General features: G+C 40.6%; 2 protein-coding genes across 5 annotated transcripts in view; one reads left to right on the top strand and one right to left on the bottom strand.

Moving 5' to 3' along the window:
* Positions 1-762: 762 nt before the first annotated feature.
* SERPINE3 (serpin family E member 3) lies at positions 763-20628 on the top strand. Its single transcript, XM_062020471.1, has 8 exons — positions 763-1021; positions 5568-5801; positions 7079-7276; positions 12050-12248; positions 13297-13397; positions 16387-16473; positions 18875-18958; positions 20588-20628. The coding sequence occupies exons 1-8, from the start codon at positions 763-765 to the stop codon at positions 20626-20628; spliced, it is 1203 nt and encodes a 400-aa protein (XP_061876455.1).
* Positions 20629-21941: 1313 nt separating this feature from the next.
* The window catches only part of INTS6 (integrator complex subunit 6), a 45559-nt gene continuing 42830 nt past the window's right edge, over positions 21942-24670 (bottom strand). For all 4 annotated transcript variants that reach the window (XM_061994229.1, XM_061994222.1, XM_061994238.1 and 1 more), the window contains one exon: positions 21942-22525. In XM_061994229.1, the coding sequence (XP_061850213.1) occupies positions 22432-22525 (94 nt within the window). In that variant the 3' untranslated portion in view covers positions 21942-22431. The remainder of the gene's footprint in view (positions 22526-24670) is intronic.

The following is a 24670-nucleotide window of genomic DNA, read 5'->3' as shown; positions in this document are numbered from 1 at the left end:
ACAATGTTCAAAAGGCAAAATTCTGTAAAGAGAGATATTCTGTCATTTTAGCATTATTCCTTTAGATACAGATTTAAGTGTCTCTTAATACAATATGTTGACCAATGCTTCATTTCCCATAAAAATCCAAAGCAGTGACTTAGTGCTTCAAGCACTGGAGCTTTTTGCAAATACAACCTTTTTCACTGGGATAAATTTCATACAAGGAATATCAGGGGAGGGGGATGGGAAATCTGAAGCCAGCCTTTTGCAAACCTGAATCTAAAGCCCGTTCCAGAGCCTCCAGTTAGATACCTGTACCTCATAAGAAGCGGCCTTCCTTCTGGGAGTGCTGGATGTGATCCTCCTTGTGCTGGAGACAGAAAAGAGCTGTGGGTGCTCAACGGCATGGAGACTGCTCTAAGATGTCTCATCATGTGTGCAGGTATCTAACTTCTTAATCAAGGGGCTCTGTGTCTCCACACTGTAACAGCCAACTATCCTACATGGGTACAGCACTCTGGAAATCTCAGTTCTTGTTAGCCAACAGAGTCCTCAGCATATCCCTACATCTGGGGCGGCTTTTTTTTTAGTGACAATAGCTCCTGGGTAGACCTGGACAAGTATTTTAACAGTGATCATTACCATTGCAAGTGGTACCTTAACACTGATGGAAAGAGAAAGGTCCTGTCAGCTCAGCCTATTGCTTTTCTAAATATATGTGTATTATTTGTTAATTGCAGATTTGATTACCCGGTGGAGAGTGTTCCCCAGCTTGCCTTCATGTTACCCATTATCTTCTCTGCCTTTACCCTGACCGCTTGCTGTTTAACCAAAGGAAGCTGCATCTCCTATGATGAGCTGAAAGAGCTGAAGACTGAATTTGCCATCAATCTCTACCAGCATGTATCTGAAGCAGAGAACAGAACCAATCTGGTAGTGTCTCCAGCAAGCGTGGCTGTTTCTTTGGAGCTGCTGCAGTTTGGTGCTCAAGGAAATACCTTTACAGAGCTTCAGGATGCCCTAGGATACAACATTCATGGTAATGTATCGCTTAAAAAATTACTTCCTGTCTTACATTTAGCAATGAGTTCACAGCTTTCCCTGAAGGAGACAGCAATTGCACACATCATGGCAAACTTCTGTCTCACTGCAAGATGTAGCATAGGTGTGTTTTCTCCATCTTTGGTAGCCAAGTATCAGCTGGACAAAGGGAACTCAAGGGAGTATCTGATATGCATGCTATTGTCCTTCTTTTTGATTGGTAAGTGCTTACTCTTGGACTGCACTGAAACAGAGCTACATCTAGGAAAGCTTCTTCAGTGAACGGGAGAATTGCTACTTGTTTCAGAGGCTGCTTGTGCCCATAGTGTCCTGGCCTCCCCTGTGTCCTGTGTGAGGCGGTGCCAGGCAGAGGACAACCATTTCCTCTCCCGTCCCACTTACGTTTTCTTCTCCTATCCCATTAACAAACTTTATGAAACCTATAAGAATTGAATTATCTTTAAGACTTTTTGCCTTTTTCTAATGCCATTTCAACTCGCCAAAAAGAGGAAAAATTAGAAGGAGACTGACAGAGAGATGTATGCATTGACAGATGGATAGTGCAATTGTATCTTTCCCTCAAAGCAGCCTAAAATAAAAACTCACTGGGAACCTGGAAGGGATGTGGAAAAGGCAGATGTCTTAAAATCGAACATTAAGTCAGCTGCATTTAAGAATGCTGTTTTCATTATAGATCAGGATTATCCTGCCATCTCACATCACACATTGGAAACTATTTTACATTATGGGCACAATGTTTATGGAAAGCAGATGACTCCCTCATCTTCAAAATTTGCAGCTTACATGAAAGACTTATGTATAGAGGTGACACTGCTATCTCTCAGCAAAGAAAAAAATGCTTTCAGTGAATAAAACCCGCAGCAATTTCACCATCCTGTGATGTAACCTGCCTTAGTCACCATCACCATTCTGTACAGCATTGATATTCAACACCAGCACAGTGGTAAGAGCTAGCTCTGGCTCTGTACAGTTACAGCTGCAGCCACTGACACAAGGACAGCGCATCTCTATTACAAGCAGCTGATTTCATGAACTCTTGCCTATAAGACTCCTGCTTCTGTACATTCAGTAGGGTAATTTTAAACATTAATTCATACAAGGATTATACCTTGCTTGACACTTCTGGTCATTAGGGGCTCAGTTACTAAGAAAGAACCTTAAGAATGATATTGCACAGTGAAACCCAGGCACAGACCTCCACGCAAAACGTAATGAAGTGCAGAGGCTGCTAATGACCTAGTAGCTCTTTTGTGTTGCCTTATGTCTCATGTGACACATCATATCAAGCAGACATTTTATCTCCGTTTTGGCTGTCTGTGGCACAAGCCACATGAGCTTTGGCTTTCAGGTATACTCATGCATGAATGTGAAAATACAGTAGCTCATTGGGACTTGCTCATATTGGGTATAACAGCACATTTCCAGTGACAGAGAAGGAAACCACTTCCTCAAATTATTTAAATAAAATAAATCTGATACTTAGATCAAATTTCCTATCAGATGTCTAAAATCACATCTGTGTGCATATCTGATAAAATCCCTTTCTTCCAGTAGACTTTTGCATTGATATTTCTGTTGGTTTGTCTTAATATGAAGGATGTAGCTACAACTTTAGCAGCCTGAAAACAATGAAAACATTGATGGTTCGTTCACTATTCAGGAAGAATCCGCTCTTAGGGGCACTTGTAATCTTCTTTTAATGTTTGGAAGATTTGTTCTCCTTTATCCTAGTATTAAGAAAAACAATGGATAAAGGGATGTCTCTCTAGACAGCACACAGAAAACGACATGCTTTAAAATGCTTTCTCCTTGCTCTTTTATTTTGTTAATGGTAGAGTATTTTAAAGCAATTTTGACAGTTTTCTGGAGAACAAAACCCCAGGGCTTTGGTTAGCTAAGCACTTTGATACGACTGAAGTTATAAGCTCAGGATACCACACCTCACGTTAGCATCTGCTTCCAATTTACCATCCCTGATTTCTCACATCCTCCAGAGAGCTTGCCAAATGCTCCTGCTTTAATGCAAAACACACGAGAGAAGCACTTTATGCCTCAGACTGTGTGAGTTTTCTTGACATCTGTTCAAGGAGTTCAATATTTTATCCCTTAAAGAGTAATAGATCTTAACATTAATAGGAAACTTCTCGTAGGTGATTAGTCTACCTGCAGGTTATTAAAGGAGCACTGTTAGGTCAGAAAACACACAGGGGTAGAAATCAGCAGACATGAAACTCTCCTTTTACCCCATCAAGAATATGAAGCAATGCAGTAAGGCTCCTGATGAGGTCAGGGACCTGTCTGGCAGCTGGAGGCTCACAGTGATTCTGCCCTTGACCTGATGCGCAGCCTGGGGCAGGTCAGTCCAAGTAGGATTGATTCTTCCCCAATTAGCCTCCCCAATCCACCCACATCCTTGATGGCAGCTCAGCCTGACTTCCTTCCTGCACCACTTATAGCCACAGGCATCTGGAGAAACTGGGTGACACCTTCCTTTGCCTAAGATTCCCCTGAAATCAAACTCAAGATTTCTAGGCAAGGCTATAATAGCAAGCCCAGCCATGCCCATGGGGAGCCAGATACCTGAGGACTCCCCAAAGACACCCCAGGGTTTCATCTCAAGGCAGAGGAGCACTTGAGCTCAGTATGGCACCCTGGAGAAGAGTGGGGTACAATGCAGACTCCCCTTGGAGACTGTGGATGGCAATTTGTTGGTTAGGTTTCATACAGAGATTGAGACACTTGGTGCCTCTTTCTTCCTAGAAAGCAAAGAGATCTTAGTGGTCCCACAGAGCCAAGGGGCACTGATGGCTGAAGAAGAACAAGCTCCAGACATTTCCCAGTCCTCAAAGAAAGCTTATTTAGGGGAGGAGGAACCTGCTGGAAATATCTTAAAGGCAAGTAACAGGTGAGCATAGGATCCCCTGAAAGAGGACTCATGTTCCTTGTGGCCCATGCCTCAACCCTTTATCCAACATGGAAGCCACCACCATCCTGATCTAGTTGAAGATGTCCCTGCTCATTGCAGGGGGGTTGGACTTCCAACCCAAATTATTCTATGAGTCTAGGAACTACCGTGAGCTCCCCAGGAACAGGAGACTAGGGCACTATTCATCAGTTTTCATTAGTAGGCAATGAACTAGAGAACACATCACTGGCTTTTTGAATTTGCTGAGCTCATAGTTGCTTCAAGCATTTTGGAAGATTAGAATAGAATTCAAAAGGATCCTGGTAAATGAGAGAAATGTGTGAATAGGACACAATGAGGACAAGTGCAAAATTCTGTATTTAGAAGGAGCAATCAGCCTTACAAATCAGGGAACATTAAGCCAAAGGACACTTTTTTAGGAAAGGATCTGAGGGCTCTCAGGAAATGAAAAAAAAGGAAAGGAAAGGCAAGGCAAGGCAAGGGGATAACGTCAGACATTCTTGTGGGTTGTATCAAGAGAAGAGTTGCTTGTAATATGTATGAAGCAATTGGTCAACTCTACTTGGCATTGCTAGGGCTCATCTGCAATACTGGGCCAGTTTGGGCATCAGCCTTCAAAAGAAACAAAACAACACATGAGGACCAAAGACAGCAGAGACAGATCCTGGGGCAACCAGGGAGATGCCTTTTCTGGGGTAAGTGGCATCAATTACAACAGGAGAAGACAACAGTGGTACTGCAGCATTGGCAGCTCAGCTGGTCATAGCTGCAGGCACAACAACGTGTCATTGAAATTGGGAATAAAACTTAACACCAATGCAGCAATACAAAGCAGGCATTCCTTTTTTGCAGCACTGGATGCACAGGGGATCACTCTACCTAACGTGTATGTTGCATCAGATAAAGCCTAAATTACCCTGTTACCTACCTATGCATTGAATTTCCCAGAATGGTTATACATATTTATTCTATTTCCTACAACTAATTATCATAGGGATCTGGCTCTTTACACATGCTCAGTTTATTGGGTCAGTGGTCCCTCGGGACGCTTGGTGGTTGCTTCTCTGTTGTCCTTTTGGTGAACTTCAAAGTTATTCTGCCTTCCACAGTTCGCTACTTGGCTGTTATACTCCAATAATTGCTGCTGCTTTAGTCACATGCAGGGTTACAAAAAGCTTTGTTCTTCATTCTCCAGGCCCTTAACTACCACATCTTTACAGATACCTTTTTTGCGATTGAAACAGACTCACTAATGGGAGTCCAGAGACTTCCCAAGAGGAAATCATGTTCCTTAGCAGCTGAAAGAGCTGTGTTTGCATAGAGGTGTGAGCCTGATGTGAAACTGGCCACTTGACATATCTGCACTACAGTGACATAGAGAGTACTTTCCTGTGCCCAGCGTGCCACCATCCTTGATAGCAGCACTCAACAGTAATACCCTATAAAGTCAAGGGTGCTCCAGTTGCTATAGTGCTTCACCTTTCAGAGGACACCAGTGTCAGCACTGGAGCTGAGCGCCGCAGAGCTTTGGTACGATCTCTGCTGTCCTTTGCCTGTACGTGATAATTGCAGCTTCTCCTTCTCTCTCCCCTGCCAGATCCAAGCGTGCAGGACTTTTTGCAAGCGGTGTATGAAGGAGCAGCTGACTCCAGCAGAGGCAGGTTGGTGCAGCTGGCCTGTTCCTTCTTCGTGGATGCCGGCGTGGAGCTCTCGCCCGTCTTTGCTGCACATGCTGCGCGCTGGGCAAACAGCAGCCTGCAGCAAACCAACCACACTGACCCTAACAGAACCACGGCTCAAAGATGGGAATGGCCTACTGCTGCCCTGGGAGGTAACCAAACAGCCCCTGAGAACAACTGCATGCCAATGAAATCTAAAATAAAAGAGAACTGCATTTAACCAAGTGTTCTGCCATGGTCAGAGTTTACCAAGCCAAGGCTGAGAAATCTAATTCTTGTGCTGATGCTCATTTCTGATGTGAGGAAAAAGCTAGAATAGGTCTGAATCTGTGAGTATAAGTTGGCAGTATTAGGCTGGTAACTGCTTGGCCTCGTTCCTCTAATTTTTAAAATGGCAATCCTTTGCAGCATTTTCAGTTTTAATGAGGAGCAGCCAAATTCCCCAGCGACCAAGGTCACTGCATTGAACGCTTTCCTGCTGCTGTGGGGAACACACAGGGCCATAAGCTCAGCTGTCAGACTCTGAGTTTAAAAAATCAAAATGGGAAATAAAACAGACTTACTTTCCACACAAGCAAGAAAAGTAATGAAATTAAATTCTGTAGCAATGATAAAATAATTGAAAATGTAAGTCCTTAGAAGCAGCAGACCAAACCAATCCCCGATTTGCCCCATCCATTTCAGTTACATGAGCGTTAATTTGGCCATCAACATGTAAAGTGATGTTAAACACACACATTAAAGCTGCTATTTATAAAAAAAATCCTATCCTTCTCAAATGAACTGTGATTAGTGATCCAGCTTCATGACAGAAAAGTACTGCTTGAGAAGCAGAAACTACAGTGAGAGTTCATGTTGTGGTTCTCATATGAGTGCCAATGTATTAAAAGTGAATCATGCTTTTAAAACTATTTGTGACACCTGAAGCAGGATCAATTGAGCTGCCAGTTAAGTGAGAGGGAGAGCGAGGATATGAGCTTCAGTTGACTTAGCTACTTCACAAAGAACTCTGTAATTGTGAATCCATTTCATGAGGGATTTCTGTCACTACAGATGAACCACTGCAAGATACATGTGGGCACATTTAAGCTAAAAGATCAGTTAGGGCCAGGGGATGGTGCTGAGCACTAGGCTGCTGTCATCCACACTGCCCAGTGAGTAGCAGAGTCCTGGCACAACCTTGGCCATCGGCATTGACTCATTTGAGCTTGGATCAGGGGAGACCGTGGACCAACCCATAACCCTAATGAGGCTGAGTACAAGCGGGGAGGGGAAGGTAGAAGGCCTAGCAGTGCCTTGCGAGCTGTGCTTCTTGCCCTTACGAATGGAGAGCAGTCCTGGCTTGCTTCACTTACTCTCACAGACCTGGCCTTTAGGCTTGGGTGAGTAGGACGGTGTGTGTCCCCCTCCCCTCCTCTCTTCCATGCAGATGGGGACATGCGAGACATGCTGTCAGAGAGCACCCAGCTGCCACTCAGCCAAGTCACCCTGGTGAGCACCATGTACTTCAAAAGCACGTGGCAAAAGAAGTTTTCCTTTATGGATACTCAGATGTTGCCTTTTACCACAGCGGAGGGCTCAACCCTGAAAGTGCCCACAATGCATCACACAGCTGAAGTTAACTATGGTAACTATCCTTTATCCAAATCTACTATATTGTACAGCAAGGAATAGTTTTATGTAATTAATTTCCACAACCACTGAACTAAGATGAGTTATTTTCCCAGTCTCATAAAACAAAGGGACCACCTGAGTAACTGAATTGACTTTTTATAACCCCAGGCAATCATGCAACAGATCTTGGGTTCAAAATGGTTCCTAAAATATCTACTGTCCATGCCTCATCCCTCACAGACCAACACCTCCCAGCACGCCATAACAAACTTGTCAGCTATAACAACCAAAAAGCAGCAAGATAACATCAGAAAGGAACAGGAAAGACCAGAGATACCTTAGCACACAATGTCCTTTGCAGTAATAGGAAGCTTGTGAAATGAAGCTGCCTAGGAAAAGAAGACCCTAGGAAGCAAATTTGATCCCTTGACAGAGAGGTAGTTAGGACTGAATTAAGATCAAGCTCATATCACTTTGATTTGTGAGGTGAGAAAGAGATTTCTGGGCCCTTCAGTCTGATCACTGTTTGTCCCTTGAGTGTGTGAGCACCAGATAGGATAATAACCACTTGGTACCAGCACTGCACACTCTTTCCCCTGTCTCTGGTTACAGTCATTCTCCAAGGCTTTAGGGTAAAACTGAAAATCTTCAGGGCCAAATTCTGTACCAAAGGGGAGACATTTTTATGGTCTACCAAATCAGTAGATACTATCAGCATGAGCTTAAAACAGTATAAATACAGATCAAACATCTATTTGTATACTGCATGAACATAATGTACACTCCTTTCAAAGGCCTGAAGTATGTGGGTAGCCAATGGAAGGATTCATGCTCTAGACTTGATTTTCTACCACCAGGAATTCCTTCATTTAGCTCTACAATCTCTTTCAAAATATAAAAAACTCTTTTCCCTTCTGCCCTAAATTTCAAAACTGCACTTGGGTAAAAACTTTCCTAATTCCAAGTCTAAATTTTTTCAAGATTGATTTATATTTCTTAGCATCCTGCCAGCTTTATCCTTTTAGTTAAATAATTTCTCTTCAGCTTTGATATTTACTCCCAAATGCATTTGCCAGTCAGCAAGCTGCCTCTCAGTTTCCTGTTAGCTAAGATGAAGATGCCAGGCTCTTCTAAACTACTGAAAAAACAGATACTCCAATTCTCTACTCATCCTTTTCTGCACCTTTCCAACTTAAATTTATCTTTCTTGAAAATAAGTGTCAGGAATGTAGGTAATACTTTTAATGAGGTCATATCCATGCTTGACGATATGTTGTTAGTATTTCCACGACTCGCTAAAAACACCTTGCAAAGTTGCACCACAGAATCAGCCTAGGGTGGTTACTCCAGGGTGACTCCACCTGGGCCTTTTTTCTTTCTCCATATTTTTCCAGCTGATGAGTCCTGGGCATAGCAAGGAGAGAGAAACCTCCACAGATTCATACTTCCTTTGTGTGTGTGGTTTTGAACCATCACTTGATTTCCAGCACTCTGGCTGTCACAGTAACCTCACTGTCTTTGATGAAAGTCTTGAATGTTAACAATTCTTTGGAAAGCCATTGGTAACCTGGGAGCACCACCTTTAACTTGGCTCATTGTAGTTTCCCCCTCAAGTAGCTGCTTACTGCCTTTCATTTCTTGCTCTTCACTTCTACCTGTAAATAGTGCCATAGTGAAACTAGATTTAATGTTTTATTTAAAACCAGATGACTGGAGCCATGCCTTTATGTCAAATAGGTTATCAAGTCAAAAAGACTTATAGATGTGTTTGCTAGGGTCTACCTGACATTGCAATTTATCTCACTTTCACTTTCCTTCTGTGACTTGTTTGTTCTTTTCTCCAGAGTATGTTCTAAAAATTCTTAGACAAAGATCTAATATTTCCCAAATCATTTTCTTTTTCTTTATAAATCCACTCCTGTTTTTCAGGCATGGGACACAACTAGACATGTAGTAAAAGTCTTTGCTGACACATTTGCAATTTCATATCAAAGATCTTTTTGTATTCTGCAGTGTTGAACACTGAGGCCCCAGATCATTATTTGCCTTTGTTTCTGTCTCCAGTGTCATAATATCCCTTGTTCTTTCCCCATTTCCTTTAGGAACCTTATGGCTATCCTGTGCTATATCATCAGATTATTTCTTTCTCATCAATTCCAGAAAATAATTGAGATTAATCTAAAAAAAAATTGAATTCACCATGGTCAGCAGCACCATTCTTCCTTTTTATCTGGTTTATATGGCTAAACCATTTTTCTTCTCTGTGCAACAATCACATCAGGCAGGCAGTTGGCCACTCATTATTTCTATGTCGGATTATTTCTGAACCATAACTCACCTGGCTAAGGAATTACTTTTTCACTCTTTGCAAGCTTTTCCTTACTGTTGAGTCTTTCTTTGTTGTGTTTCTTCTTCTGGGACATCTGTGGTGTGTTCACCAATGCTTCTTCCTCCTGCTAGGGCTGCCAGCTCCGGAGTCCCTTCACACCTCTGACTTGGAGCGCTCCCATCCTCTTTGCATCTGAATCTTTTATAATTTAATCAACTTTACTCAGGAGTGCAGAGTTTCCCTTTCCAAAACTCTACACTTTATCATCCTTGTTGTTGAGTAACATAAACAACTATATGAATCAGTGATCTTTGAGCCCCCTGATTTTATGTCACCAGCTCACTGTGGGGCCTTTGCTACTTGTGAAATCTGGAATAGCATCACCCTTCATTGCTTCACGAGTTATTCAGTTAAGAGGTTTCTTGGGACTAACTCACAGCTAATATCTCAGGTACAGATCTTTTCTCCAAACTTTGCCTTTTAGGAGAGTGAGATAAAGAAATGAGAGGTCTAAAATGACTGAAGGCAGGGGGCTGCTAGTTCTTATACAAGTGCAGATCTTGGGTATAGTCCAGTGTCAGAAATCTGGCAGCTGAGCTGCAGACTGACCATATATTTGAAGACTGACCATATATTTGGTCTTGAGCCCTTGACAACTTGATGTGAAATTGCTAGTTGCACTTGTCTGACCATTTGCCTAAACACAGGGACCCCACCCTATCACCCATAAGTAGACAGCTGGAGCATTAACTATTTGCACAGGAAGAAAAGGTTAAACAAAATCCTGGAATCCCCTTTTCATCTGGTCTGAAATGTGTGACCTCTCTACAGCTGGAGAGACTTCTGAGGAAAGCTGAAATGAGAAGTATTATTTAAAATGTACTGATTGTCAGATCTGATAGAGCCAATTCAGTCTTTGTCACTCAAAATGCTAGAAACGTTTCTAACAAATCAGTTTGAAGTTAATACAAAAGACAGGTATGTTACAACAAAACAGAGGCATAAGATAACTTCCTTCATTATCAAATTATAGCAGCTGCCTACCATCAAGATAAAAGGCGTGAGAAAGACTAGCTGTGGCCTGTTACCCATCTCAGCATTTACAGCATTGTTTATCCTTTCAACATGGCCAGGCAGAACATATCAGCCTGAGGATAATTAACACAGCTCCAAGGAAATGTCAACATTACTATTTACACAAGCCTTAAAAACACCACAGCTATTTTACATGTTCATTTTTCCAAGCAATTTGTTAACTATACTTGAAAATTGATTCGGCAAATAAGCAATTCTTATGGGATGCTCAAAAGCAGTTCAAGTCAGGAACATTAAACATTCTGACTCAATAATCTCAAGTCTTTGATTTTCTTTCCAATTAACAAATAAGTTCTGTATAACCTTTGTGCAAGACGTGCTGCCTTCAGAATATCAGCATGCCCCTAGATTAAGCTGCTCATGTCCAGTGCAATACAAATGCACATCTTCCCTGCTTGCCCGTTACAAACCAGAAGGTCTTTTCTTGGCAAAGCCACCCACATACTGGGAGGTGGTTTTAACAACGCAGTTCCCTCTCCGTGGTGCATGGCAGGAGGGCTCATTGAAGAGCCTCAAAATTTAGGAGAATAATCAACACTTAACTGAATCTGTTCTACTGAGTCCATTAGAAATGGCTGGACTAATTGTTCATTGAAACATGGAATTTAACTGGTACTTTTAAATGGCTGTTACAAATTGCAGCATAACTAATTGGAAGTTCAGCAGCACACCAACTCTTGCTTTTGAGATTGACTTTTATAATCTTTATCTGATCTTGATATGGTTTAGGCTTGGATTTAAAAAAAAAAAAATCTAGTGCTGAAATAAGCATAAGCCTATCATTTAATGTACCTTTTTCTTCCTGAAATAAGGGTAAAACTAATTTTTAAAGGTATTAAAGATGGAAACAAGAGGCAAAGTAGGTTTCAGTTAATTCAATAAGACACCACATTTTCTCATGTCTTACAGTAGTGAGCTTTTAGTGAAAGGTATTAGATTGAAACCACAGAGAAAATGGAAAGCTTACTCAAAGTATGAGTATCACAGGAACGGTCATCATCAAGTTACTGTCATTGCCCCAGTAATGTTTTAGAAACTCTGAGCAAGGAGGACAGCTATGATATGAGAAAGTAAGAAAATACCCATGCTCTGTTGAGACAGGGCTTCAGGTACTATCACTGCCATTGGCATTTTTCTGATATGTACTTTATGTATTTGCACCTTTTTACACAATCAGCTCTGTTTAGATGAGCTACTGTTGTAAGTTAAGAACAACCCGAGCTGGCTGCAAGAGACTGTGTGTTAGCAACAGCCCCTTATAACCTATCACTGAAGTTCTGCTGAGCCAGGCTTGAGTTGTGGGGTTTGGATTGTTTTCCCCACTTGAATGATGAAATAAGGTCTGTATTTACCCACCCACAGGCCAGTTCCAGACTGCAGCTCTGGAGGACTTCAGCGTAGTGGAGTTACCCTACCTGGGGGAGAAAGTCAGCATGTTCCTACTGCTTCCCAGTCACAAAAGAACATCTTTGTCCCAGATTGAGTCCCACCTTTCTGCCAAAACGATAACTCTCTGGGCCAATAGCTTAAAGAGAACAAAGATGGACATTTTTCTACCTAGGTAAGCAACATTAATACTCCAAGACAGCTTCACTGCTTCAGTTGTCAGAATGCTGTGGGACAGAGCAGATACAGTGTGTGAGGGAAAATCAAATGAGATGCTTTCAGTTTGTTATTCATCACATCACTAGAAAAGCTCTAACCCTTTCTTAAGCCATAAGGAGGTGAACTGGGAATGACAAAACCTTCTGGCATGATCCTTACTGTTTTAAAAACCAAGTATTTCAGTTGATTCCTATAGCTTAACATTTGTTTGGGGTATAGCAATCCTGTGAGGATCTAAAGAGATAAATATTCCTGGCCCTTTCCCACACTCCATTTTTCTTTTTGCTTAAGGAAAAAGAAATATATAACTTTTTCAAAACCCCAACAACAAAACCAGCTAGTTTTTACAACTTGTTAGTAGACCACAAAAGTACTCTAGGAAGAATATGCCTCCCTCACACCAGGGAAACTCATCTTTGTGTACACAAAGCAAGTTTCAGACATCCATTTTCCACATTAATAATTTGCCATAGCTAGACAATAACCCCAGGATCTGTGCATTTGCTATCACCTATTCAAACGAAATGGCAGGAGGAATCAGGAACAGGAGGGCCTTTTGTAGCTGTACCCATTGTATGGACAAGCATGGAAGAGCTTTGTCACACATCTCTTACAGTGCATTCCTTATGTTAATGAAACACCAAAAACCAATTTGTACATTCTTTTTCTCAAAGCTAATCTTTGGCAAATGTTTAGAACAACCTCTGCTACAGCCAAAAAACATTGTTAAGAAGAGAACACTTAGGGAAATGCAGAGTTCATGTGTCAAGATGACTGAGAGGCTGCCTGATTGCAATAGATGGAGGTGAGGGATTCCTTCTGTTAACGTCTTCAGGTGAAGATGAGTTGCTTTTCTACAAAGTACACTTAATCAGACTGAATGCACTGGGATCATACAGAAATAGACGGATGAAAGGCAAAAACCTGAAATAAATTGCATCTGTTCCACATTCTATGAAACCACCAATCCTGCATTTCAATGAATTCTATCGTATTAATTTCAGGTTCAGTATTCAAAGCCTTTTTGACCTAAAGACAGTTTTTTCTGCCTTGGGAATTAGAGATGCATTTGATCCCATGACTGCTAATTTTAAAGGCATTTCAGGTAAGAGGCTTGACTGAATAAAATACGATCACGGCCCAATAGTTGTAGATTCCTACATTTGAATGATTCAGTAGACCTGGGCCTTCTGAAATGATTGTACTTATTCCTCTGTGAAACTCTGAAACAAAGTCACACTCAACTGTTCTACTTCATTATTGGCAATTGTGTTTTGAGCTATTGTTTTGTAGACAGGAGGAATCTGAAAGGGAAGGGGCTGGTTTTGGTCTTGCTTTTTTCTCTCCTTTCTCAAAGATGAAAACTGTCAAGAAGGTGTAGGCCTGGAAAATAGTTGTTTATTCAGAAATTTAGGATGCTTAGTATAACTTGCAATCCTACCTGTGTTTTGAAGAAGTCATTTAACATTTAGAGATACTGCTCCACCCAGTCTGTATTCTAAGTCCTGACACTCCAAACCGTATTAGTACATGCTCATGCTACGTTGTCTTGCTAATGCAGGGACCACTGGAGTATATGATACTTTACCTTTGCTAAAATACTAGTTATGATCATAAACTGCGTTTTGGAAGTCTGAAATTATTGTGCTCCTTGGAAAATTTTTACCCTTATTTAATATGGAACACAAAAAGAATCCAAATTTTCTATTTTCTCTTGACTAGTTCCAGAAACACAAATAATTTCAACTCAGTAATTTCTGCGAGTAGTAGCTGCTCAGAGAGAGGCAGAGTTCACACAATTCCAGTGCATGTGAATGCATGCATAAATGAATGCAATTCCTCCAATTCAGACAAAACCTGCTTTTACAGAAAAGTTGCTTTGCTGGGACGAACCTCAGAAGGCATGTTACCTCTGTGGAGTTTTTTATGCTGCTTTTAAAACTGAACATGGTTTTTTGTTCCATTGTACTACACATCTGCAGAGGTGCATGTTGAAATAATTTGTTACTGCCCACTTTCTTGTTAAAGCCTGCTGCTTTGCTTGTTGCAAAAAAAGTGTTAGCATACTCATAAAGTGCACAAGGATGTATTTTATGAAGTTAACATCTATTTAAATAAGATAAATATCTTAAGGAGATGAACTCCACCATAAACAACATTACTTAGCAGCTTCTTTCCTACGTATGCAACTCCATGGCTTTCATCATATAGGGTAAAGCTTCTAGAAGTTCTATAAGGTCCTGCCCGTGGCAGGGTTATGGATCAAAGTACATGTTGAGGTCTTTCTCAGTTCTGCACTTACACTACTCACTTATATATCATAACAGTAGGGTTATAGCTATGATGTTACATGAAGCAGAGCTTATCAAGTAGTTTTATCTTTTATTTAATTGATACAGTTGGAAAAAGGGCAAGCAAGATCTCAGTTCCTCCTCCATATAAAGCAGAAGCCATAATCTTCAGAATATTTAATCTCAGATCACATTTAGTAAGCAAATGTGTTTATTTCAGACCTGGAATGTTTTCTTCTTGCCTAGAAACTTCTAACTTTTTTCTCCAAAATATATTAGATTTATCTAACTAAAAAATAATAATGTGCCCCTCCCTCTCCTGCTTGTCTCCATCCTAGATTTTTGACTAGACAAAATTCAGAAAGAAACAGATAAAATACTCTTTCAGTATTTCCTTGTTTTCACCTGTATGTCAGACACAATCCTCAGATTCATACAAGAAAGAAAAACAAACCTCTCAACCTCTGCAATCATCTGGGGAAAAGCAGACTTGTAACACTCTCCTTGGTATCTTTTTTTAATGCATTCCCTTCAAGCTCCATTTTATGTCAGTCACATCTGAAGCATTTATTTTTCTGCAGTTTCCCCTCCCACACTCCCTCAATTAATTCTTTATTGCCACTGTGTTAATTGGTTCCCACTCTCACCATGTAGCCTTGCTTTCCACCACAACCTGAACTAGTCATTCCCATTCAGCACACTGCTGTCCATATAGTGGGAAAATAGTCATAAAGACCAAAGATTAAGTAAACATGGGTAGAATTGAGAGAGAAGAGGGTATTCACAATAGTGACTTAAGGCTCCTTCCCTGTCATGTGTGCACATTCCTACTCACACTGTCAAAGGACCTGCTTCCCTCCATCAGCAATACAGAGATCTGAGACACGCTGTCTTTCCTAGAGAAGAGTAACTTAATGTTGCTGTTCTCAAGTGTTATGCCATTCTGTTGTGTGAAAGAGATGCTCTTCTGTAGGCTTTACCCAACTTGCATGGTTGGGAGCCATCAATTAAGCCACACTTTGACAAAGGACAGGTTTGGGCAGACAAGTTCCAGGCACCTGAGTGTTTTAGCTTATTCTCCAAGTTCCTGCACGTAAAATCACACCATTCCAAAAGCAAAGTAGAGGTATTATCTCAGCTCCATGCTGAACTAAAAAGTTTGTAATATTAAGCTAAGTTAGTTGTTCAGGCTGTCTATGCTCATCCATATTAAGCACAAATATGAAAACTCAGGAGTCGTATCAAAATTGGGATTGAGGATCTTCTAATGTGGGAGCCTGATACAGAAAACCCGACTCAAGGCAGGTTTGTACTGCACTGTCTTTCTGAACATGATATGCTGAAGGAACCAAAGAAAGAGATTCAGGACAGAATGAAAGCTAACAATGTAGCACATATTGTATTCAGCATCAGTTCATTCGCAGTAAGGTGGAGAGTATGTACTTCAAGGTATCGCAGCAAATTGCTTTAAAGCTAAAAATTGTCTAAAATGACATTCCTTCTGCTAAGCATTAAGTATTTTGTAAGCAGTGCTACCTTAAGAATAATATTTAGAAACATTGGTTTCATTTTTCAGAACTGGAACAGATCAGAGGCCAAGTACACACCAACACCTGTCCACCAGCATCAAATAATGATGCAGTTGTGGCAAAATGCCAAGGAACTGGAATCCTTTGGCCTAGCCAACCTTTAGGGCAGCTCAGTTTCAGTCATTGAATTAGTTGCCCAGCTGACATATCTAAGTTATTTCAGTGTTTGCAATGAAAACCAGAAAATAACTATTAACTTCTGGGGATTTTGCAGAGCAAGACAGTCTTTACATTTCAGAAGCTATCCACAAAGCAGAAATTGAAATAACAGAAGATGGTACAAAGGCATCAGGAGCTACAGGTAAATCAAATATACAGACTTCTCACTGCTGGAGTTTATCACCACAGAAACAACTACTAATCTTTTTTTTTTAAATGGATGCCTAACCTGATTTTAAACTTTATATTTAGCATGCTTCCATTTTACCTTTGTAATTGTTCAGAAGAATGCTTTAATTTTTGATCTCAAACTAACATCTAAAGGATCGAGTGAAAACCTACTTTACCAGCCCAGGAAAAACACAGTTTGAGACAATAAACTGTTTCTTTTTCTGTTGGTCAAACCTGTTTGCTCAGGTCATAAAAGCAAAGAATGAAAAAAGATTAGTAACATTTTATCTATAGCTCCTGAAGTTACGGGGTTTGGTTTTTGAAGGTGAGCTCTTTGATAGCATTGAAGGTGACAATGGGAAAGTTTTATGTCTAAGAAGATGAAGACAGATTTGTTTATGACATACTTTATAGTGTGACTTTCCCATGCAGTAGCTTCTCTTAACATTGTTTCTGCCTGAGCAGGTGGGGGCTGATGAGTGGGGAGGTTCAGAGTAAAGCCTCAGCTACGGACTACAGAGTCAATAAATGACCTTCACAACCTGAATGACATCTCAATAGAAACCTTCCATCACAGTTCACACAAAACAGGGGAACTAGAATTACCGAGCTAAGCACACCTCCCTCCCCACACTCCCCTCCTACCTTTTTAGTTTTTTTGGTCACATGAGCAATATCAAAGCCGTCCTCTGCTTTTTTGTTTCCCTTTTGGAAGTCTCAGATGCTCCAGAGATACCACAAGTCAGTGAAAGGCAAAAGCATCCCCAAATCCCTACATGGATTACATAGGCATTACTGCCACATCCTCAAGGTGCTCAACCATCAGCACAGCAAAAGGGTGATGGTTAACTACAGCTCACTTTGCTGCTTCCCTGGGCTCTGCTGACTGTAGACATGCTCCACATGCACATTGCCAGTGCTGGTGGGTCTTTGACTGCTGACCAGGACAAGATCTGGGTCTCTCCCATTGTTCCTCCCTGTTTCCAGGAAGAAGTCCAAGAGGTATATAGGGAGAGTCCTGCAGTGCTTACTGTGGTGCCCACAACACTCAGCTGCGTGGTGAGGGGCATTTCCCCTCACTGCATACATCCCACAGCCACAATGTCAAATGGAACCCCAGCACCCCTGATTTGGTGTAGCTCTAGCTACAACTGTCAATGAGGCACATGCTGCACATGTTGTGGATTCTCCTTCCTTGGAGGTCTTCAAGACTCACCTGGACATGTTCCTATGTGACCTGATCTAGGTAGACTTGCTTCTGCAGTGGGGTTGGACTAGATGATCTCTAAAGGTCCTTTCCAACCCCTACCATTCTATGATTCTATGTGGGTGTACAGTGAATATGTGACATCTGTAACCTTTCTGAAGAGCTGTACAACTTTAAAATTATGACAATTTTCATCTCTACTAGGTATTAATATTTTTAGCATTTTTCTGGTAATTCCCCTGCAAAATAAAAGCTTTTAGGTGGCTTCAACCACCTACCAAAGACTAAAGGTAACGAGCAATCAGACATTAGACCTTTTTCACAATGCTAAAATTTCTCTTAACTCCAGTTAGACCAAGCTAAAAAACCTGATTTTAAAAGGTATAATTGTGTTTATTGCTTACTTTAAAAGCTCTAGATCTAGTCATATGGTGGCTTGAAAGCTACAGTAGATACTTTCTCTAGGAGCACTGCCATAGTGCCACTCAAACTACTTTTACTGAATCTTCCTTGAATTTCCAATTGAATTCCACTGTTTTAACTGCTTATTAAAAAATAATCCAAAACTGAGTTTTAATACTGGAAGTTATTTTGACAACATGTTCTTAATACTACATAGCTAAAAGGAAGGATTTCTTTAACCAATACGTGTTTTAATAATAGCTGAGCTGTCATAACTCTTAATGACTTTTTTATTTAATCTAATAATTAACCCACAACCAAAGAGGAGACAGCCAGAAATCTGATGGAGGACAGTTAGGTTCTCTTGAGAGCTCAGAGAAATTCCAGGATAAAGATATTTTTTTGCTGTTTTTGTCTCCAGAAAAGGGATTACAGTTGTGCCTTCCTTACCTTTTTAACAGAATAATACAGCCAGGAATTCGTTGAGGCAATAGAGTAGCAGATTTAGGGTTAACAAAAACTACCTTACCTTTGAAATCCAACGCCAGACAGTCTCACATGAAATACACACACTGCCAACACATCTCACTGCACTTCTTCCTTAGCCCAGACTGCTTTTGCTGTTAAGAATAAAACAACAGTTTTACCCAAAGCAGAGGAGGAACTCAGTGCCCAGGGTACTAAACATCAGTTTGAGGGCACAGTGCAGAAGATGGAAAGAAAAAGGATGCATTTTAATAACATTTTCTCTGTTGCATTACAGCAATGGTACTGCTAAAAAGATCTCGAACGCCTATTTTCAAAGCAGACAGACCTTTCACATTTTTCCTGAGAGAAGCTAATACAGGTATGCATGCTCTGTATTTCAGTTCTTCCATTTGCATTTCAGTCCTTTCAATCCTTCCCAGGTAGCACCAAAATCAGTAACAAGTTCTTTGTATATAGCGTGCCACTCTTTAGCCCAGGAAACTTCAACAACCATGGAAACCATGGGGTTTGGGTTTCTAAAGCATAACAAATACAGTTGAGTTTCTTTTTAAAAGAAAGTGTGATAGAGAGGTCAATTTATAAATGAATTTGAACAGCCAGATAAACACCTGAAGTTAAAACAGAAATCCTTCCCTATGAATGAACCTTACTCATGCTCGCATAGATGGCACACAGCAAACGGCCTCCTGCCTGTGTTAATTCCTACCTCTGCAGCTTTGAGATCAGAAATTCTGAAGACCAACAATCTTTTGTCCAGTTATAGCTCAGAACATGCAGAAGCAAGTTTCTCTTCTCTCGTATTTTGAATGCTAACACCTTCAAGGAGATAGTCTTACACATCTGGACCCTTCACTATGTAGCATCCTATGGAGACATTAAAGTTATCAAAAGCCATAGATACTCACTGTATGTAAGTGGGTAACTCAGCTCTGCAAAAAGCTTAAGTTGTATCTTCACTTTTGCAAAGAGATGCCAAACAATGCATATATCTTCTGCAATTGCTAACTCTTGTGAATGAACTCCCCTGGCCCTCAAAACAAACCAAAAAAGACCAAAAACTATGAAAGAATGCAGTGTCACAGTGCTCCTCTGGCTTCAGTATTAGAATGCATGTCTGATTTCCAATGTCCAATCACACAACCAATCCTGAAATCTCTGCCAAAGGAAAACCCCGTGTAGCTCATTGGCAGTAATCAAGTGCATCATGGACCATTTAGCAGCTGCTTGGTCCTCCAAAGCATCAGGCCTTCTCCCTTACCATTTAAAAAGGAAAAAACAGTATCCTAGTAAGGGTTCTGCTTTAAATACACTTTGGCCATCATTATCACTCAATGAAACCTCTTCCAGTGCTCCCTCACAGTGAAGAAATTCTTCCTTGTATTTCTTTGGAACCTCCTTATGTTCCTTCCAGCTTCCATTTGAAAGACAGGCAATGTAACATCAATGCAAACAATCAACCACACATCCAGGGAACCTGAGGCAGTGATTTCATTCCAGGGGTTGAAATAAGTCTCCTCTATAACTACAGCACACAAAAGTGTGAGGGAGCACTAGAACAGGCTGCCCAGATGGGTTGTTGAGTCTCCTCTGTGGCCATTCAAAATCCACCTGGACAAGTTCCTGTGTGACCTACTCCAGGTGGTCCTGCTCTGGCAAGGGGGTTGGACTACATGATGTTTCAAGGTCCCTTCCAACCCTTAAGATTCTGTGAATGAATTTAGGCTCTATTTTTCTCAGTTCAAATGTGATTCTTCAGCCAATGGTTTGGGCAAGTTTCTGGTTTGGGCTACCGACTATTTGGAAACATCTTTTTTGGTTTTAATAAGGAAACATTCAGTTATTCTAAGGCAAGTATGCAATTGCAGCTCATGTTTCTATAGAAGCCATAAACTGCCACACATCTGCTAATTCCATGCTTAATTTATGTACTATACTTTCAAAATATGTGCCCAAACTGAAATAACGTTCATATTGTTTTCATTTACAGGCTTGGTGCTCTTTATAGGAAGAGTTACAAACCCTTCATAATAAACACTAGACAAATGTACTGTCTTCTATGGTGAGCTTTCCTTCAATGAAATTAAACAGTATCACTTGCAAGAAGAGTGAGCAAGCCTTTTAATACCTTCTTTGCACACACTGTTAGAAACTTAGAGCTGTCTAGGAATCATTAGCACAACTACAGCAAAGAGAGTCAGCATAGAAACCAAACAGATTTTGCCACCTTAATGTTTAAGAATATGGGCCAACTGCTTAACTTTATCATAGCTAAAGTCAGCTCAACCATTGCCAAGTATGTAGGTCATCCAAAAGAAGGCATCCCACATGAAAGCTTTATGATGTATGTTGTTTTTCAAGCCCAACTTTTTGTTCCTGTCCTGAAGTCAAAAACTTAAGAATAAAACTGAAATTGAGTCTGGTTCCAGACTTAGATATAATCCAGCTGAGACAGTAAGGTAACAAGCAAACAGCAAAATGCTGTGGAAAAGAAATCAAGTTAAGAGGCTGTTTCAAAACTGATAGAACAGGTAAGGAAGCAGAAATACCCACTCAATCAGTGACCAAACAAATATTATTACCAAAAGACGCAGTAGTACTACCTTTTATTTTACTTCTTTTTAAGTGAACATGACATAGAATGGATATTCCTGAAGAACACTGAATGAAGCTAAAAGCATCCAAAAAATGCCCTTTTTTCAGCATCCTGACAAAAGTTGGGATACAGTTTGAGTATTCTAGTACAAGATTCAGCAACTCACAGCACATGCATCAGAAACCAAGGTCCATAAAGATTTTGGATCAAGACTGCTAACTGCTGACTCCCAGGAAAAGAATCAAAGAGGAGCTGCTTCCACTGAACCAAACAAAGCTTTCCAGAAGCAGCTAGCACAGATGTGGCCAATAAAAGCATTTGGTGGTACTTTGTGTCCAAGCAGCAGCACCTTCTAGCTGCTCCTGTGTTTGTAAACATGGAAAAACTTCTGACACAGCCAAACTCCATGCAGCATTCCTGAAAGGCTACTGAGCCCTGCTTTACTACGCTGTATCCTCATAAACCTGCAGGGTTTGTCACTGCTGTGGATGTGCAGACAGGACATCCATGTGTTATGCCAGGCCCCAAACAGCAGAGTATAAACTACCCAAGACCCCAAAGTATCATCCTGACCTAGATATGACGCAGCTTTACCTTCCTTACATTTGTTCTCTGATCAAGAACAGAATCTCCAGTGACATAAAACCGCTCTTCCCTCTTTAGCACTGATACTAGAACATTCAAGCTCTGGAAAGGAAAGGCAAAATGACCCATTCCAATAAAAACTGTACTCGATCCTACACAAAGATTAAAATAGAGCTTTTATTGATGGAATAACAAAAGTGCTTTTCTTAAATATTTTTCAAAATACATTTATACAACTTACAATAATATATCCAAAATAACTGTATATACAAAACATTACCTTGTTTAATGTATGTGCTTTTTTGTTTTTTTGAAAATTACAAAGCAACTTTTTGGCAAAGTTCAACCTTAAGAGGTGATAGGTTTGAAGGTTGGATTAAGAAAAATAGAACCTGAGGGAAAGTGACACATTAAGTCCATGACAAGCAAGAAGTTCTCCGTTTAGTTAAATAAAAATGTTTCTGTAATATTTTTCACATTACAAAAATAACAGAAATGAGGAAAAAAAAAGATGATGGATACTTTTCTCATCATTTTATAGAGCAGCTTCTCATTTTATCAGGTACAGGGACTTGAGATAAGAGTGCATGTCAAAAATGAATGCAAGTAAGGACAGCAGTGCCCTGCTGTGGCTTTCTCTTGTGCAGTGTTTCTTAGCTGCTGTTGATATGGTTGACCTGATTGGATCTGCGATGGATCTCTTCCAGAAAACTCTCAAGCTGTTCTATCAGCATTCGTTTTTTAAACCTGTAATTACGAGAAAGCAAAACAATGGATGCACACAGTAACACATGAAACTTCATTCACAAAACTTTTACTGAACCCTGAAGACTTCAGTTGTTATTTTAGGGACAGTGTACAATAAGGTCATATATACCTCATAGGTATCTATGTCATCTCCTTAAGTTCTAGTGAACTTCCTTGCTTTTCCATTTAATGAGAGAGTACAAAATTATGCTTACTACAGTCTCTCCTAGCATGTTGCTGAACACCCCTCAGCCCTCAGAAAGCCAGGAAAAAGACAGTTGTTTGCTGTTTACAGAAGTAAAGTTATGAAGTACAGAAATAAAACACATGTCAAACTATCATCTTAGAGCTGGCAACAGTTTTCAGGATTCTTTGCATGCCCTCATGGTACAGTCAAAAAAGAGAAGCTGGTACTGATGAAGGAATAGCCATTACACAGGGCAGAGTGGGTTTCCTAACAAATACAAACTAATGTCTGTGAAAGATTAAATTACAGATGTAATCCATACCTGAAGTCTCTGCAGTTCTATTCTGTTTTGATTACATACATTTGAAGAGTAGATCATTTGTCACCTTTGCTAACAGTCAGCTCAGTGCACACAGCTCCCTGCTGTTTACAGCTAGCTCTCTCCTTTGCAACACTTATTGCACATGACAAGCCACTTCTGACCAATGCCTTGGCAGATGCACACACACAGATAAGCAGCAACAAAAAGATCACACCCTTTCTCAACTCAGTACTATTCTGAACTATACCTCAAGGTCAGTCCTATGACCATACTACACCTCTAGTCCCTGTCAGCCTCCCAGTTCTTGGCTCACAGAAACATGGCATCTCTCTAATTCCCAAATGGCAGACCTCCCCACAATCCCAGCTTGACTATGGGGAATCAAGCTCCCATTCCTAACCACTTACAATCTCACTGAATACCCATGCTCTGGGCCCTTACCCATCCTTCTCATCAGTTCTCCTGAGTAATCCCACAGAAACCCTACACTTACTGTACTGCTTCCCCTCCATCCTTCCTCATTCCCTTCATAACTGTTCCCAGCCTGTTGAAAATTATTCATCTGGGAAACAGATTATTATTATTATTTCCTTCTTATTCCCTCTACTAAAAGTCAAATTATTTAACCTAACAGTGAAGTGCTTTAATAGAATCCTTGTGAAATTTTAACACATCCATACTCCCTGGGGCTGTTTAGCCTGGGAAACAAAAGACTAAGAGAGGATCTTATTAACACAAGTACTTAAAAGTTGTCTGTTAAGAACATAGGGTGGCACTTCTTCTGTTGCATCCAGTGACAGGACAAGGGGTAATGGACAAAAGCTGGAACACAAAAAGTTCCACTTAAGGAAAAACATTGCTGTGAGGGAGCCCTGGCACAGGCTGCCCAGGGAGGGTGTGGAGTCTCCTTCTCTGAGGTTTTCAAAACCACCTGGACACGTTCCTGTGTGACCTGATCAAGGTGAACCTGCTTGAGCAGAGCAGTTGGACTAGATGATCTCTAAAGGTCCCTTCCAAACCAAATTATTCTGTGATTCTATGATATTCCATGAAAGTGACTGGGCAATGCCACTTTTAAGAATAGCTTCGAGTCCCTCTGAAGTAGGTATACAAGTTACAGCAGGTATTTTGTAGAAATTGTAGAAGATGGGGAAAATACACATAGCTAGCTATTATCATATTACCATTGGCACAAGAATTCAAGTTTACAGTGCACTGTGCCAAGCCAAGTTCTTTTCCCTAAAGCAAATTGGTTTTTTGAAGGGAACTGAAACAACTTACCAAATTACTAATATAGTAATTAATAGATTTAAGCATTGGCTCTAATTCAACTGGTCACTCTGATAGGAACATGAGTACCCTTAATAAACAAAACTCCCTTGAGTGGCTCTAGCTATTGAGCACAAAGTTCCATTATTTCATTGTTTATATTTTTTTTGCCAGCACTTCTGTCACAAGTAGGTACTGCTCGGCTTTTTGTGTAGGTACACACTTTGGGCTTTGCTATGTGTATTAGTAGCTTAAAGCTCATGATTTTGGAGAATAAATAAAAGGGAATTGAATTTTGCATACTGAGAAGTTGGTTGATCTAGAGAAGGTTGTGTGTTTTGTCAACTTTTGCTGTAGATTAGTTAGC

This window comes from Colius striatus, chromosome 1, assembly GCF_028858725.1.
Source record: "Colius striatus isolate bColStr4 chromosome 1, bColStr4.1.hap1, whole genome shotgun sequence".
Lineage (NCBI taxonomy): Eukaryota > Metazoa > Chordata > Aves > Coliiformes > Coliidae > Colius > Colius striatus.
The sequence above is the reverse complement of the archived record's forward strand: the minus strand, read 5'-3'. Positions and strand labels throughout refer to the sequence as shown.